The sequence below is a fragment of the Odocoileus virginianus genome, unplaced genomic scaffold (genome assembly GCF_023699985.2).
Source record: "Odocoileus virginianus isolate 20LAN1187 ecotype Illinois unplaced genomic scaffold, Ovbor_1.2 Unplaced_Scaffold_19, whole genome shotgun sequence".
Classification (NCBI taxonomy): domain Eukaryota; kingdom Metazoa; phylum Chordata; class Mammalia; order Artiodactyla; family Cervidae; genus Odocoileus; species Odocoileus virginianus.
Window position 1 is genome coordinate 269,600 of NW_027224281.1, and position 13,323 is coordinate 282,922.

The following is a 13,323-nucleotide window of genomic DNA, read 5'->3' on the forward strand; positions in this document are numbered from 1 at the left end:
GTGTTGGAGAAGACTCTTGAGAGTCCCTTGGACTGCAAGGAGATCCAACCAGTCCATCCTAAAGGAGATCAGTCCTGGGTGTTCATTGGAAGGACTGATGTTGAAACTTTAATACTTGGGTCCCCTTCTCCTCCTGCCCTCAGTCTTTCCCAGCATCAGGATCCTCTCTAATGAGTCAATTCTTTGCATTAGATGGCCAAAGTATTGACTCTGCAGCTTCAACAGAGCTTGCACTGCTTCAGGTAGGCACCAGCGCCCTCTTCACTGTAGGCACAGTGCGCTTTCTTGAGAGGATCTTAGAAGCCCGGGCAAGAAAGGGAGCTCAGTAGGCTCTCGCGCTCCAAGGAATTAGCCTGAAAAAGAGAGAGAGAGAGAGAGAGAGAGAGAAGGAAAGAAAGACACGGGGACCCAAGCTCTGATGGAGCAAAGGTGTTTTATTCAACATGGTGTGGGTATATATACTGTCTTACAAGGTAGCTATTCTCAGCAAAGATAAAAATCAAAATTCCAGACTTACAAAACACAAGGCGATCCATATCAAAGAGAGAGAGAGTTGTAAACAATCACATCTAACATATGGTTCATAAAAAGGAAGAGGGTTGTAAGTAGTTACTTATCACCGTATGGAAAAACTAACGAAGGAAATGCATGGATTCCTCAGCCCTGGGAGAGGCTTGCCTCTCCTCTTAATTCCTGAATATTCAGGAATTAATAAGGAACAGAGGATTCATGACAGATCCAAAACAGCACACAGGAAGCCTCCTGTTAAATGCTTCCTGAAAAGTCACCAAATATTTCTTTCAAATTATAATTTTCTAACAGCATTTTGAGTTTTTTTGCCAGGAGCCAGCACACGAGATCCCACCCATGACAAGGTCGTGAGGAGAAGACCTGACAAGCAAGGCAGATCAGGACTTCAGGGATTTTGAAAAGCTGCCCCGGTGCTCACCTTAAAGATGATCTCTGTCTTTCTGATGCTTGCTATATTAGACTACTCCCTAATTTCTGTGACACAGGTAGAAGGCCTTCCCCGATCTCTCTCCAAACAGAATCAACTTAGAACTTTAATCAATATGTCCCCCAGATGGTGGTATCCTATAAGATTATCCAGGATGAAAGGAGTGTTTCAATTTAGACCCCTTTGCTGGCATTCTAGCCTGCTTGGCAAATGCGTACTAATGCACATGACTGCTCACAACACCTTAATCATAAACAGCATAAAGAACCTGATCACACAAAAGGCCCTAATAGGCACAGAGCCCTTCGGGGGTGAGGAAGCCCTATTAGAGAACACAAAAATATTATTCTAAAAGTGGTTATAGTTAAAGATTTAGAAAAATAAGAGTTTAGAATTGTTCATTTTAACCAGGAATGCTAAACAGGGGCTGCCTCACCGGAGCTGCAGAGTCTTTGTGTGGTAAACCTTTTAGATAAATTTAACTGATAACTTCTGCAAAAGGACTGACCTTTGTGTTCATTAAAGAATAGATTACGGAAAACAACTTTGCATTCATGTAGGTCAAAAAATGTCAATAGGCCCCATGGCCAGAAGATAATGTACAAGACTCTCACAAAGAAGTATGCAGAAAACACCCTGGTTTCGTGAAGGATAAGCTGATGTAATATTAAACTATCTTCCCCTTAAAAATGTACTAACTTAGAATATAAAAGCTACGGTAAAAAATAAAGATTTGCCAGACTCTGCTGCACCCCCCGTCTGGTCACTCTCTCTCTCTCTCTCTCTCTCTCTCTCTCTCTCTCTCTTTCTCTCGCCGATGCCGTTCATCCTGAGGGTACCCCTGGATCCTGCCGAGGCTGGACCCCGGCAGATTTTATTCCCTAAAATCCATGACGAAGTAGCCAACAAAAGCAGAAGTGATAAAGTTTTGCCCAGGTCACACACAGTGTTGAGGTTGATGAGTTAATTTTTTTAATTATCAAATAAGTTTTCGTTCTATTCATAGAAATCCTGTGATTTCCTTCATATTTCTAGGTCTTCCAGAAAAAAAGAGGGGAATCATAAAAATGAGTCTTTTATTTTCAAAATTTTATTTCCTAGATTCCTTATTCCTAATTTGAGTTTTAATCACTAATAGTTATTTTATATTCAGGGGAAAAAAAAAGTCCTATAACTTTTTCCTCACAGGTAGTCACAACTTTTCTACCTTCATCTCAAAAGACACTACTATTGTATGGTCACTGTGTATCATAAGTTTATGAAAGCTTTATGGACTAAACATTTAATGTACTAGATGGAATAGGTAAAAAAAAAAAAAAAAAAAAAAAAACCCCATATTTAAATGCAGTTCCTAAGCCTCATGAGAAATCCCCACAAAAACCTCTTATTTATTGGCAATGTGGCCTGTTGACCTTGTCCTCATGAAAGGATTCTGAACTCTTTAATCTACCGACCAGTGTTCATTGAATTACAAACACTTGAAAGTATTCCATTTTTTTTCTTAATTTTTTGGAAAAAATAATGTGCTTACTTAAGCCAGTCATTTCCCCAGTATTCAGGTCCATAAAGCTTCCTATTACCCAACAACAAGGACAAAATAAATTATGTTCATAAGCAAACAAACAAACAAAAAAAAAAACTGAAAAAAAAAAAAATACCCATCCTGAGAAAAATTCATGTACCACTCAGGGACAAGGCACTGTCAAATTTCAAATTAGAATATTTTCCTCTGTGCCATGTTTAATTAAACAAAAATGATGAGATAAAACAGAAACAAAGTATACTGAGATTAGTAGACTTTAAAACATAAAACTGAATTTAGTCTAGGTGTCTTCATTAAGAAATATACAACTGTAAATAAATCAATAACTACTGTGAGTTATACTTTCCCATCCAGGAGTATATCTTAATAATCTGTTATGTGCAGGACTGGCTGTGTAAAAGTAAGAAAATTCTTTGTCAAAAAAGCAAAATGTGCATTGTCAACAAAACCAAAATTTTTTATACTTAGCCATTATGTAACTTTATATATCAGGGATGAAATGAAATATAATCTTGCTCAAGCAAGACTGGAAGGAAAAGAAGAGAAACATTGTCTGATTCATGCTTCCAATGGCAGATGGCAGATAAGACAACCGTAAAGACACAACATCAAACTAATTTTCCCCGATTTGATCATCAGTAGACAAGTCTTCTATTTCAACAGGGAAAAAAGTTCAAACTGATAGAAAAAACAGATTTAATAAATTTTTCTGAAGAGTATTCATAAATGGGAGAAAGTGGTAAGAAAAGAGAGACCAACTCTAAAAAAGTGGAAATAAATTGTGAGGTGACTCAGATATCCTTCCACATGGTGAAAAAGAAATAACATAGTCAACAAAGTTACTATGATGAAACACAGAAACTTTCTGCCCTTGACCAACTTCACAGAGAGAGATAGTCTATTCAAAATTATCTCCTACTCAGAGTTTTTCTCAGAGCAGTTTTCACATCTTTATTTCTCAAGCTATAGATCAAGGGGTTCATCATGGCAACCACATTGGTGTAAAAGACAGAAGAGATTTTTTCCGTATCCATAGAACCAGCAGAAGATGGTTTAAGATACATGAATGACACTGATCCAAAGAACAGAGAAACAGCAATGATATGGGAAGTACAAGTGCTGAAGGCTTTGGACCTGCCCTCCGTGGACTTGATTTGGAGGATGTTGGTGAGGATGAGACAATAAGAGACAAAGATTGTGAAACTGGGCACAATGATGTTGATGCCCACCACAATGAAAACTACAAGCTCATTGACATAGGTACTTGTGCAGGAGAGCTTGAGCAAAGGGTGGACATCACAGAAATAATGGTTGATGGTGTTTGTACCACAGAAGGTCAGTCTCAGCATGCATCCAGTGTGAGCCATGGCACCAGAAAATGCCATCAAGTAGGAAGCAAACATAAGGCTGAAACACACTTTAGGGGACATGGCAGCATTATACAAGAGTGGGTTACAGATGGCCACATAGCGGTCATAGGCCATTGATGTGAGCACATAGCATTCAGAAATGACAAAAAAACAGAAAAAGTAGAGTTGGGTCATGCACCCCATGTAAGAAATAATATTCTTCTTTGATGTGAAGTTAATCATCATTTTGGGTGTAAACACAGAAGAATAACAGAGATCTATGAAGGACAAGTTAAAGAGGAAAAAGTACATGGGGGTGTGCAGATGTGAATTCAGTGCAATTAGAATGATCAATCCCAAATTTCCCAGCACAGTGACCATGTACATTCCTAGGAACAGTAAGAACAGAGGGAGCTGGAGATCAGGTCGGTCTGTTAATCCCAACAGAATGAATTCAGTCACAAAAGAGTCATTTCCAGGAGCCATTCTTCTCTGAGGTAATCTGTGTATACAGGAGAAAAGGGTTCCATTAGAGAACAACCCAGCTCTTCCACAGTGTCTCATCCTACAAAAGAATCAGTTGTTTTTCTTGTTTAGTCACTAAGTTGTGTCCAACTCTTTTGTGACCCCATGGATTGTAGCCCTCAAGGTTCCTGTGTCCATGGAATTTCCCAAGGAATTTCCCATGCAAAAATACTGGAGTGGATTGACATTTCCTTTACCAGATGTTCTTCCCAACCGAGGGATCGAACCACATATCCTGCATTAGCAGGAGGGTTCTTTACCACTGAGTCCCAGGGAAGCCCAGCCTAAAATAGTATACACTAGGAATGCCTGACACTGTCCCAACCTAGCCCCATAGAATCTGACTTTCCCATTATTACAATACAGAGTGATGTGGACTTGCCCTTTATTAGAGCTGTTACAAGTTAAATATAGCAAAGCACATCACAAACAGCCTACAGAGGGCAGGCCAGTCCTGCCATATGCAAGCATGCCTGCTGGATAGTCCAAGGGGAAGAGGAATGGATTAGAATACAATTGTTCTACTCTCATTTCAACGTTTCCTCACTTGAACTCTTCCCTCACCACTACAACTGGAGGCAGTGATCCTAGCAACCTGACGCTGGCTTCTGATGCAGATTAGCTGTGATGTGGTCCAAACCAAAAATATGTTTTCTAATCCAAGATGAAAGGACCAAAATCTATGAGTTTTTACTCCGCTTTTCACAGAGTTGAAAGACATAATATTAGAAGAGTGAGAGTTACACCTACCTAGAGGAAGCTTCCTGACTGATATGTCCTTTGAGCCCCCTTGTATCTCTGAACAGTCTCTGATCCCTCTTCTACAGATTCATCCACTAGCTTCACTTGACTCCTAGAACTACACAAAATGAGAAACAATGGACCCTGGATTTTCACCTCAAAACAAGGAATAAGGATTGTAAATTGAATTCAGCATGTAAGATGAATTCAGAAACTCACCCTCCTTAGGGCAGAAAACCTCGTGGCTGGCTCCCTTATCATTAGTCTTCACCTTTTTGGTACTGGAAATGTAATTTCAGGTTCTTGAGGCTTGACTTCTTTGATAAAATGAGACAGCATTGACATATGCCCTCAAAAACTTTATGAACTACTGTAATTTCTGGTTATTTTCAGTCCCCTCAAGAGGTAGAGGAAAATAAAGCATTTTATTACCACACTCGCAACTTGATTAGACACAGAAGATTTAATATGAGCGTAATGATGTAATGCACATAGTTAAAAAGAGACTGGAGGTTTGCTCCAACAATTCCCCAGGGAGTAGATCTTATGAAAAAAAAGAAAAAGAAGGAAACTTTATAAATGGTTCATGATCTGTCTTTAGTTCCTTAGGGACTCACTCTTTTAACCATTTTCACTTTGCTCTAGGGACTGAACATCCCTCGGTGGATCAAAGTAAATTCCTGTCTCCTCATTATCTTCACATCCAAAGGGAAAGCTACTGCATTGCTTCACTTCCTCTTTATGTCCATTTCTTAAATGAATGTGTTTTCCCAAAGGGTCCTACTTTCAAGATTCCTTATTTCTTTATCTAAATGTTTTCAAATGTTGAAATAACTCATTTAGGTTGTTCTCTCTGTGGGAAATCGCTGAAATAATTTGCAATACTCTGTGTCCCTTCTATGGGGGCTTCCCTCATAGCTCAGTTGGTAAAGAGTCTGCCTGCAATGCAAGAGACCCTGGAGAAGGGAATGGCAGCTCACTCCAGTGTTCTTGCCTGGAAAATCCCATGGACAGAGGAGCCTGGTAGGCTACAGCCTATGGGGTCACAAGAGTTGGACATGAGTAAGCATAGAGCACAGATGTCCCTTCTATATTTTATACCTTTACAGTTTATAACTTTAACACACACCTGAAATTTCTTCCTGATTTCCCTGTTGGGTCACTTTCTATAAAAATTCAGTAACTGAAGTTATCAGTTTCTTCTCATTATGGAAAACACCAGGGACTATGGAGTTAGACTGCTGTGAATCTTGCTTTCCTTCTTCCAACATAAACTGTAACAGTTGCATTGCTTCATTGCTCAGTCATTTTTTTCTACAATATTCTGACAGAATGAAATCTAATATGAAAGAAAATTTACCTTATTTAAAAATGAAGCAAATTTAACTTCCATTTTGAGGCTTCTCAAATGGAAGACTTGTGACCAGCTTTAAAACCTCTAGACCATTCAGGTATGACCTAAGTCAAATCCCTTATGATTATATAGTGGAAGTGAGAAATAGATTCAAGGGATTAGATCTGATAGACAGAGAGCCCGAAGAGCTACGAATGGAGGTTCGTGATATTGTACAGGAGACAGGGATCAAGACCGTCGCCAAGAAAAAGAAAAGCAAAAAAGCAAAATGGCTATCTGAGGAGGCCTTACAAATAGCTGAGAAAAGAAGAGAAGTGAAAAGCAAAGGATAAAAGGAAAGCTATACCCATTTGAATGCAGAGTTCCAAAGAATAGCAAGGAGAGACAAGAAAGCCTTCTTCAGTGATCAGTGCAAAGAAATAGAGAAAAACAATACAATGGGACTTCAACTTTATGGGAAATGTGAACTTCCAGATGTTCAAGCTGGTTTTAGAAAAGACAGAGGAACCAGAGATCAAATTGCCAACATCCATTGGATTATCGAAAAAGCAAGAGAGTTCCAGAAAAACATCTATTTCTTCTTTATTGACTACGCCAAAGCCTTTGACTGTGTGGATCACCACAAAGTGTGGAAAATTCTTAAAGAGATGGGAATACCAGACCACCTGACCTGCCTCTTGAGAAACCTGTATGCAGGTCAGGAAGCAACAGTTAGAAATGGACATGGAACAACAGACTGGTTCCAAATTGGGCAAAGGAGTACATCAAGGCTGTATATTGTCACCCTGTTTATTTAACTTATATGCAGAGTACATCATGAGAAACACTGGGCTGGATGAATGAAGCACAAGCTGGAATCAAGATTGCTGGGAGAAATATCAAGAACCTGAGATGTGCAGATGGCATCACCCTTATGGCACAAAGTGAAGAAGAACTAAAGAGCCTCTTGAAAGTGAAACAGGAGGATGAAAAAGTTGACCTGAGGCTCAACGTTCAGAAAACTAAGATCACAGCATCTGGTCCCATCACTTCATGGCAAATAGATGGTCAAACAGTGGAAACAGTGACAGACTTTATTTTTGGGGGCTCCAAAGTCACTGCAGATGGTGATCGCAGACATGAAACTAAAAGATGCTTACTCCTTGGAAGAAAAGTTATGACCAACCTAGACAGCATATTAAAAAGCAGAGATATTACTTTGCCAACAAAATTCAGTCTAGTCAAGGCTATGGTTTCTCCAGTAGTCATTTAAGGATGTGAGAGTTGGACTGTAAAGAAAGCTGAGTGCTGAAAAATAGTTGGTTTTGAACGGTGGTGTTGGAGAAGACTCTTGAGAGTCCCTTGGACTGCAAGGAGATCCAACCCACCCATCCTAAAGGAAGTCAGTCCTGAACATTCTTTGGAAGGACTGTTGCTGAAGTGAAACTCTAGTACTTTGGCCACCTGATGTGAAGAACTGACTCACTAGGAAAGACCCTGATGCTGGGAAAGATTGAAGGCGGGAGGAGAAGGGGACGACAGAGGATGAGATGGTTGGATGGCATCACCGACTCAATGGACATGAGTTTGAATAAACTCTGGGAGTTGGTGATGGACAGGGAGGCCTGGTGTGCTGCAGTCCATGGAATCACAGAGTCAGACATGACTGAGTGACTGAACTGAACTGATGGAGTACATATTGGTCATTATTTTTCCCTCTACTTGCACTTCCTCTTATCTCCTTGGAAGAAGGCTTTTAGTTCTATGGAGGAATATTAATAGGTAAGGGAAGCAGCTTTTCCAGAAATGAGCTCAGGAGAGAAAAAGAGTATAAGTTCTTCCCTTTACCTCTCTATCCTCTGTCTTATTGTTCACGATGGTCACAAATGATGAAAACTGTAGTTTGAAAATATTATAACACCATGCCCATCTTTGTTTATAATCAACGGAAAAAAAAACTATTTTAAATAAACATATTTTAAAATAGTGATGCAAACATATTAGAGAAATGAAGTGAAAGAAAATGAAGTTAGAGCATAGATATGAATTTGCTGCATTTACATACACACATGTGAGGGGAAAACATATGTGTATATGTATATATATTTCAGGGAGTCTGAAAATAAACCATTACATTTATGCTCACTTGATTTTCAACAGGGATGCCAAGATAATGTGGTAGAGAGAGAATTCTTTTCAACAAAACCTACTAGAATAATTAAGTCCATTTTGAAAGAATGAATTTGGAGCACTCCACAAAATAAGAAAGTTAATTCATAATAAACCTTATACCTAAATATGAAAGGTAATATTATTAAACTCCTAGAAGAAATCATCAGAGTAAATCTTTTTGACTTTGGGATGGACAATGGTTCTTAGATATGACTAATAAATGACAAATGAAAAAGTGGATGCTGAACATCATGAAATTAAAAACTTTTGAGCTTTCAAAGATATCATCAAGAGAATGAATAGAGGACTAACAAAATGGAAGAAATACTTTTAAATAATATATCTGATAAACACCTAGTATCCAGAATACATTCAAATCCAAACACATGGAATTTTTTTTTCCCCATTTGAAACACTTCTTCTGGTTTTGAAATATAATCTGCTTCCCTGATGGCTCAGATGGTGAAGAATCTGCCTGCAATGCAGGAGACCTGGGTTCAATCCCTGGGATGGAAAGATCCCCTGGAGAAGGGAATGGCTACCCACTGCAGTGTTCTTGTCTGGAGAATTCCATGGAGTTTCTGGACTACAGTCTATGGGATCACAAAGAGTAGGACACTCCTGATAAAATAACACTTTCACTTTTTTTTCATACAGCTTTGTGTAAGTTTAAGATGTACAGTATAATGATTTGATTTACATGCATCATGAAGTAATAACCACAATAAGAACACCCATCATCTGATATGGATACAAAATAAAAGGGAAAAAAGTATCCTTTTTCTTTGTAATGAGAACTCTAAGGATTTCCTCTCTTAACAACTGTCATATAAAACATACAGCAGTGTTATTTATACTTATCATATATTACATCTAGTACTTATTTATTTTAGAACTGGATATTTGTCCTATGTTCATCCACTTCCCCTTCTCTCCAGCTCCCTGCCTTTGGTAACCATAAATCTGATCTATTTTTCTATACATTTGTTAGTTTGTTTGCTTTTAAGGTATAACTTACCAACAACATTATATTTGTGCCTAACGGGTAGTAAACTGATTTGCTATTCCTCTACACTTTGAAGTTAACATCAATATGTCTTGTTACTAGCTTTCACCTTTCAAAGATATTACATATTAATCAACTATATTCCCCACACTGTTCATGCCTATCACTTGTTTATTTTGTAACTGGAAAATTATACCTCTTAAAGTCTCTCACCAACTTCTCTCCTGCCCTCTCTTCCTTCCCTCTGGCAACAATCTGTTTATTGTCTGTGTCTATAACAGGTTCTGCTTGCCTATGTTGTTTATTTTTTCTGTTTTGTGGATTCCAAATATAAGTGAAATCATATAGCATTTGTCTTTCTCTATCTGACTTATTTCTCTTTACATTCTGTAAGTTCATTTATGTTGTCTCAAATAGCAAGATTTCATTCTTTTTTATGTATGAGAAGTATTCCATTGTATAAATATATACCACATCTCCTTTATCCAATTGTTTATTATATCATTGAGCCCTTAGGCATACATATCTTGGCCATTATAAATAATGCTGCAGTGAACTTCAGGGTATGTATATATTTTGAATTAGTGATTTTGTTTCCTTTAGGTAAATACTCAGGAGTGGAGTGGCTGGACTGTATAGTAGTTCTATTTTTAATTTTTGAGGAACCTTCATACTGTTTCCCATTGTGTTTACATGCCACCAACAGTGCATGAGGGTTTCCTTTTCCATGCATCTTTACCAACAGTTTTTGCTTATTGCCTTTTTGTTTGCCATTCTGACAGTAGTGAAGTATCTCCTTGGATTTGATTTGCATTTTTCTGAAGATTAGTGAAGCTGAACATTGTTTCATGGGTCTGGTAGTCATCCATATGTCTTTGAAAAGCGACACCTCTGCCCATTTTTTAATTGGGTTCTTTGTTTTCTAGATGCTGAGTAACACAGGTTATTTGTATATTTTGGATATTAGCCTTTCAGACATAGTGTTTCCAAAATATCTTCTCCCATTCAGCAGACTGATTTTTCATTTTGCTAAGTTTCTTGTGCTACACAATGTCTTATCAGTTTGATGCAGTCCCTTTTGCTTAACTTTGCTTTTGTTTCTGAGGCTGAGGAGACATATCTGAAAAACCTTTTTGATACTGCCATAAACTTTGCTGACACTCACCATGAGAAAAAGTCATATACCACCCAAAGACAAAGTTTGAAAGTCAACTTTCAAATTAGAGTATTTTCTCCTTTCCATGTTTACTGAAACAAAAACAATGACATAAAGTAGAAGCAAAGTACTACTCTGAACTTAACTCTCACATCCAGGTAATATATTTTAACAATATGTTATGTGCAGGACTGGATGTACAAACTAAAAAACATTTTTTTCCGAGAAAATATAATGTGTAATGTTTAGAGAAGTAAAGTGTTTTATACTTAGCAGTCATTATGGAACCTTCCATTTCAGGCATTTAAGGAGATATATTCTTGCTCAAGGAAGATTGAAAAGATAGGAAGAGAAAAAATTGTCTGATTCATACTTCCAATGGCAAATGGCAGATAAGACGTCCCCAATGACACTATGTCACCCTAATATTCCCTGTTTCATCAACTGTAGAGCAGTTTTCTATTTCCAGAGGGTAAATATGCTCAAACTGAGAAAAAAAAGCAAGAGGTAATATTTTTTTTCTAATTAGTATTAATAAATGGGAGATGGTGAGAAATTCAGCAAATGGTTAAGTAAGAGAGAAGTCTGGCTCTACACAGAGTGGAAATAAATTGAGAGATGACTCAGATTTCCTTCTAATTGGTTGAAAAGAAAGAAAAAGATTGTCAACAAAATTATTATGATTAAATACAGAACCTTTCTGCCCTGTGACCAACTGCACAGAGAGATATTCTATTAATTCAAAATTCTCTCCTACTCAGAGATTTTCTCAGAGCAACTTTCATATCTTTATTTCTCAAGCTGTAGACTAAAGGGTTCATCATGGCAACACACTGGTATAAAATCCAGAAGAAACTTCTTTCATCCATAGGCCCAGTAGATGAAGGTTTGAGATACATAAACGTACATGATCCAAAGAAGAGAGAAACAGCAATGATGTGGGGATAGCAGGTACTGAAGGTTTTGGACCTGCCCTCTATGGAGCTGATGTGGAAGATGTCAGTGAGGATGAGATCATAACAGACTAAGATGGTGGGACTGGGCACAATGATGCTGATGCCCACCACAATGAAAACTACCAGCCCACTGATGTGGCTACCTGTGCAGGAGAGCTTGAGCAGAGGAAAGACATCACAGAAATAATGGTTGATGTTGTTTGTATCACAGAAGGTCAGTCTCAGCATGCATCCAGTGTGAACCATGACACCAGAAAATGCCATCAAGTAGGAAGCAAGCATAAGGATGGAACACACTTTAGGGGACATGACAACATTATAGAAGAGTGGTTTACAGATGGCCACATAGCAGTCATAGGCCATTGATGTCAGCAGGTAGCATTCAGAAATGGTGAAAAACCTGAAAAAGTAGAGCTGTATCATGGATCCCATATAAGAAATAATATTCTTCTTTGATATAAAGTTAATCGTCATGTTGGGTGTATATACAGAAGAAAAGAAGAGGTCTATGAAGGAAAAGTTAAAGTGGAAAAAGTACATGGGAGTGTGCAGGTGTGAATTCAGTGCGATTATCATTATCAGTCCCAAATTTCCCAGCACAATGACCATGTACATTCCTAGGAACAGGAAGAACAGAGGGAGTTGGAGATCATGTCAGTCTGTTAATCCCAACAGGATGAATTTGGTCACAAAAGAGACATTTCCAGGAGCCATTCTTCTCTAAGGGAACCTGTGGATACAGGAGGAAAGTGTTGCATTAGAGAACAACGCAGCTCTACCCACAGTGTCTCATCCTATAAAAGAGTATTTTTGCTGTTGTTGAGTTTTTAAGTCATGTCTGACCCTTTTGTTACTCCGTGAACTGGCTCCATGTCCATGGAATTTCCCAGGCAAGAATACTGGAGTGGGTTGCCATTTCCTTCTCTGGGGGATCTTCCTGACCCAGGGATCGAACATTAGAAAATGGATTCTTAGCACCGAGCCACCAGGAAAGTTCAGCACTAAAGTGTACAAACACTGTGGATGCCTGACACTATCCCAACCTAGTCCCATACAATCTGCCTTTACCTTTATATTGATACAGTGATGTGTATTCAGCTTTTATAAGCTAAATGGAGCAAAGGATATCACAAACAGCTTACAGAGGGAAAGGCCAGTGCTACCATATGCAAACATACCAGCTGAAAAAACCAAGAGTGAAGAGGGATGGATTAGGACACTATCATTCTACCCTCATCTCAACATTTCCTCATTCACTTGAGCTCATCCCTCATCAGTAGAACTGCAAGCAGTGACCCTAGCAACTAGGCACTGGCTTCTAATACACATTAGACTTCATGTGGTCAGAACCAAGAATTCTGTTTCTAATACAAGAAAAGAGTCTATGAGAATTAAGTAATTTCCCTTGGCACAAAGTAAAAACCATAAAGGTAAAAGAGTGAGAGCTTTATCCTCTTAGAGGAAACTTCGTGACTGATATGTTTTGAGCCCACTCATGTTTTGGAACATTCTTAGATCCCTCTCCAATAGATGCCCTGGGATCACTTGAGTCTCAGAACTACACAAAATGAGAAAGATTAGACA

General features: G+C 38.4%; 1 protein-coding gene and 1 pseudogene across 1 annotated transcript; both read right to left on the reverse strand.

Annotated features, from left to right (window-relative positions):
* Positions 1–3,409: 3,409 nt before the first annotated feature.
* LOC110151621 (olfactory receptor 8B3-like) lies at positions 3,410–4,348 on the reverse strand. Its single transcript, XM_020915014.2, has one exon. It carries the CDS (start codon positions 4,334–4,336, stop codon positions 3,410–3,412), a length of 927 nt encoding a protein of 308 aa, XP_020770673.2. The 5' UTR covers positions 4,337–4,348.
* A 7,175-nt stretch (positions 4,349–11,523) lies between these two features.
* Positions 11,524–12,453, reverse strand: LOC110151629 (olfactory receptor 8B3-like; annotated as a pseudogene).
* Positions 12,454–13,323: the final 870 nt, after the last annotated feature.

Bases quoted from the DNA above. Each gene is read 5' to 3' on its own strand.
- LOC110151621 (XM_020915014.2), bottom strand. From the start codon at position 4,336: ATGGCTCCTGGAAATGACTCTTTTGTGACTGAATTCATTCTGTTGGGA.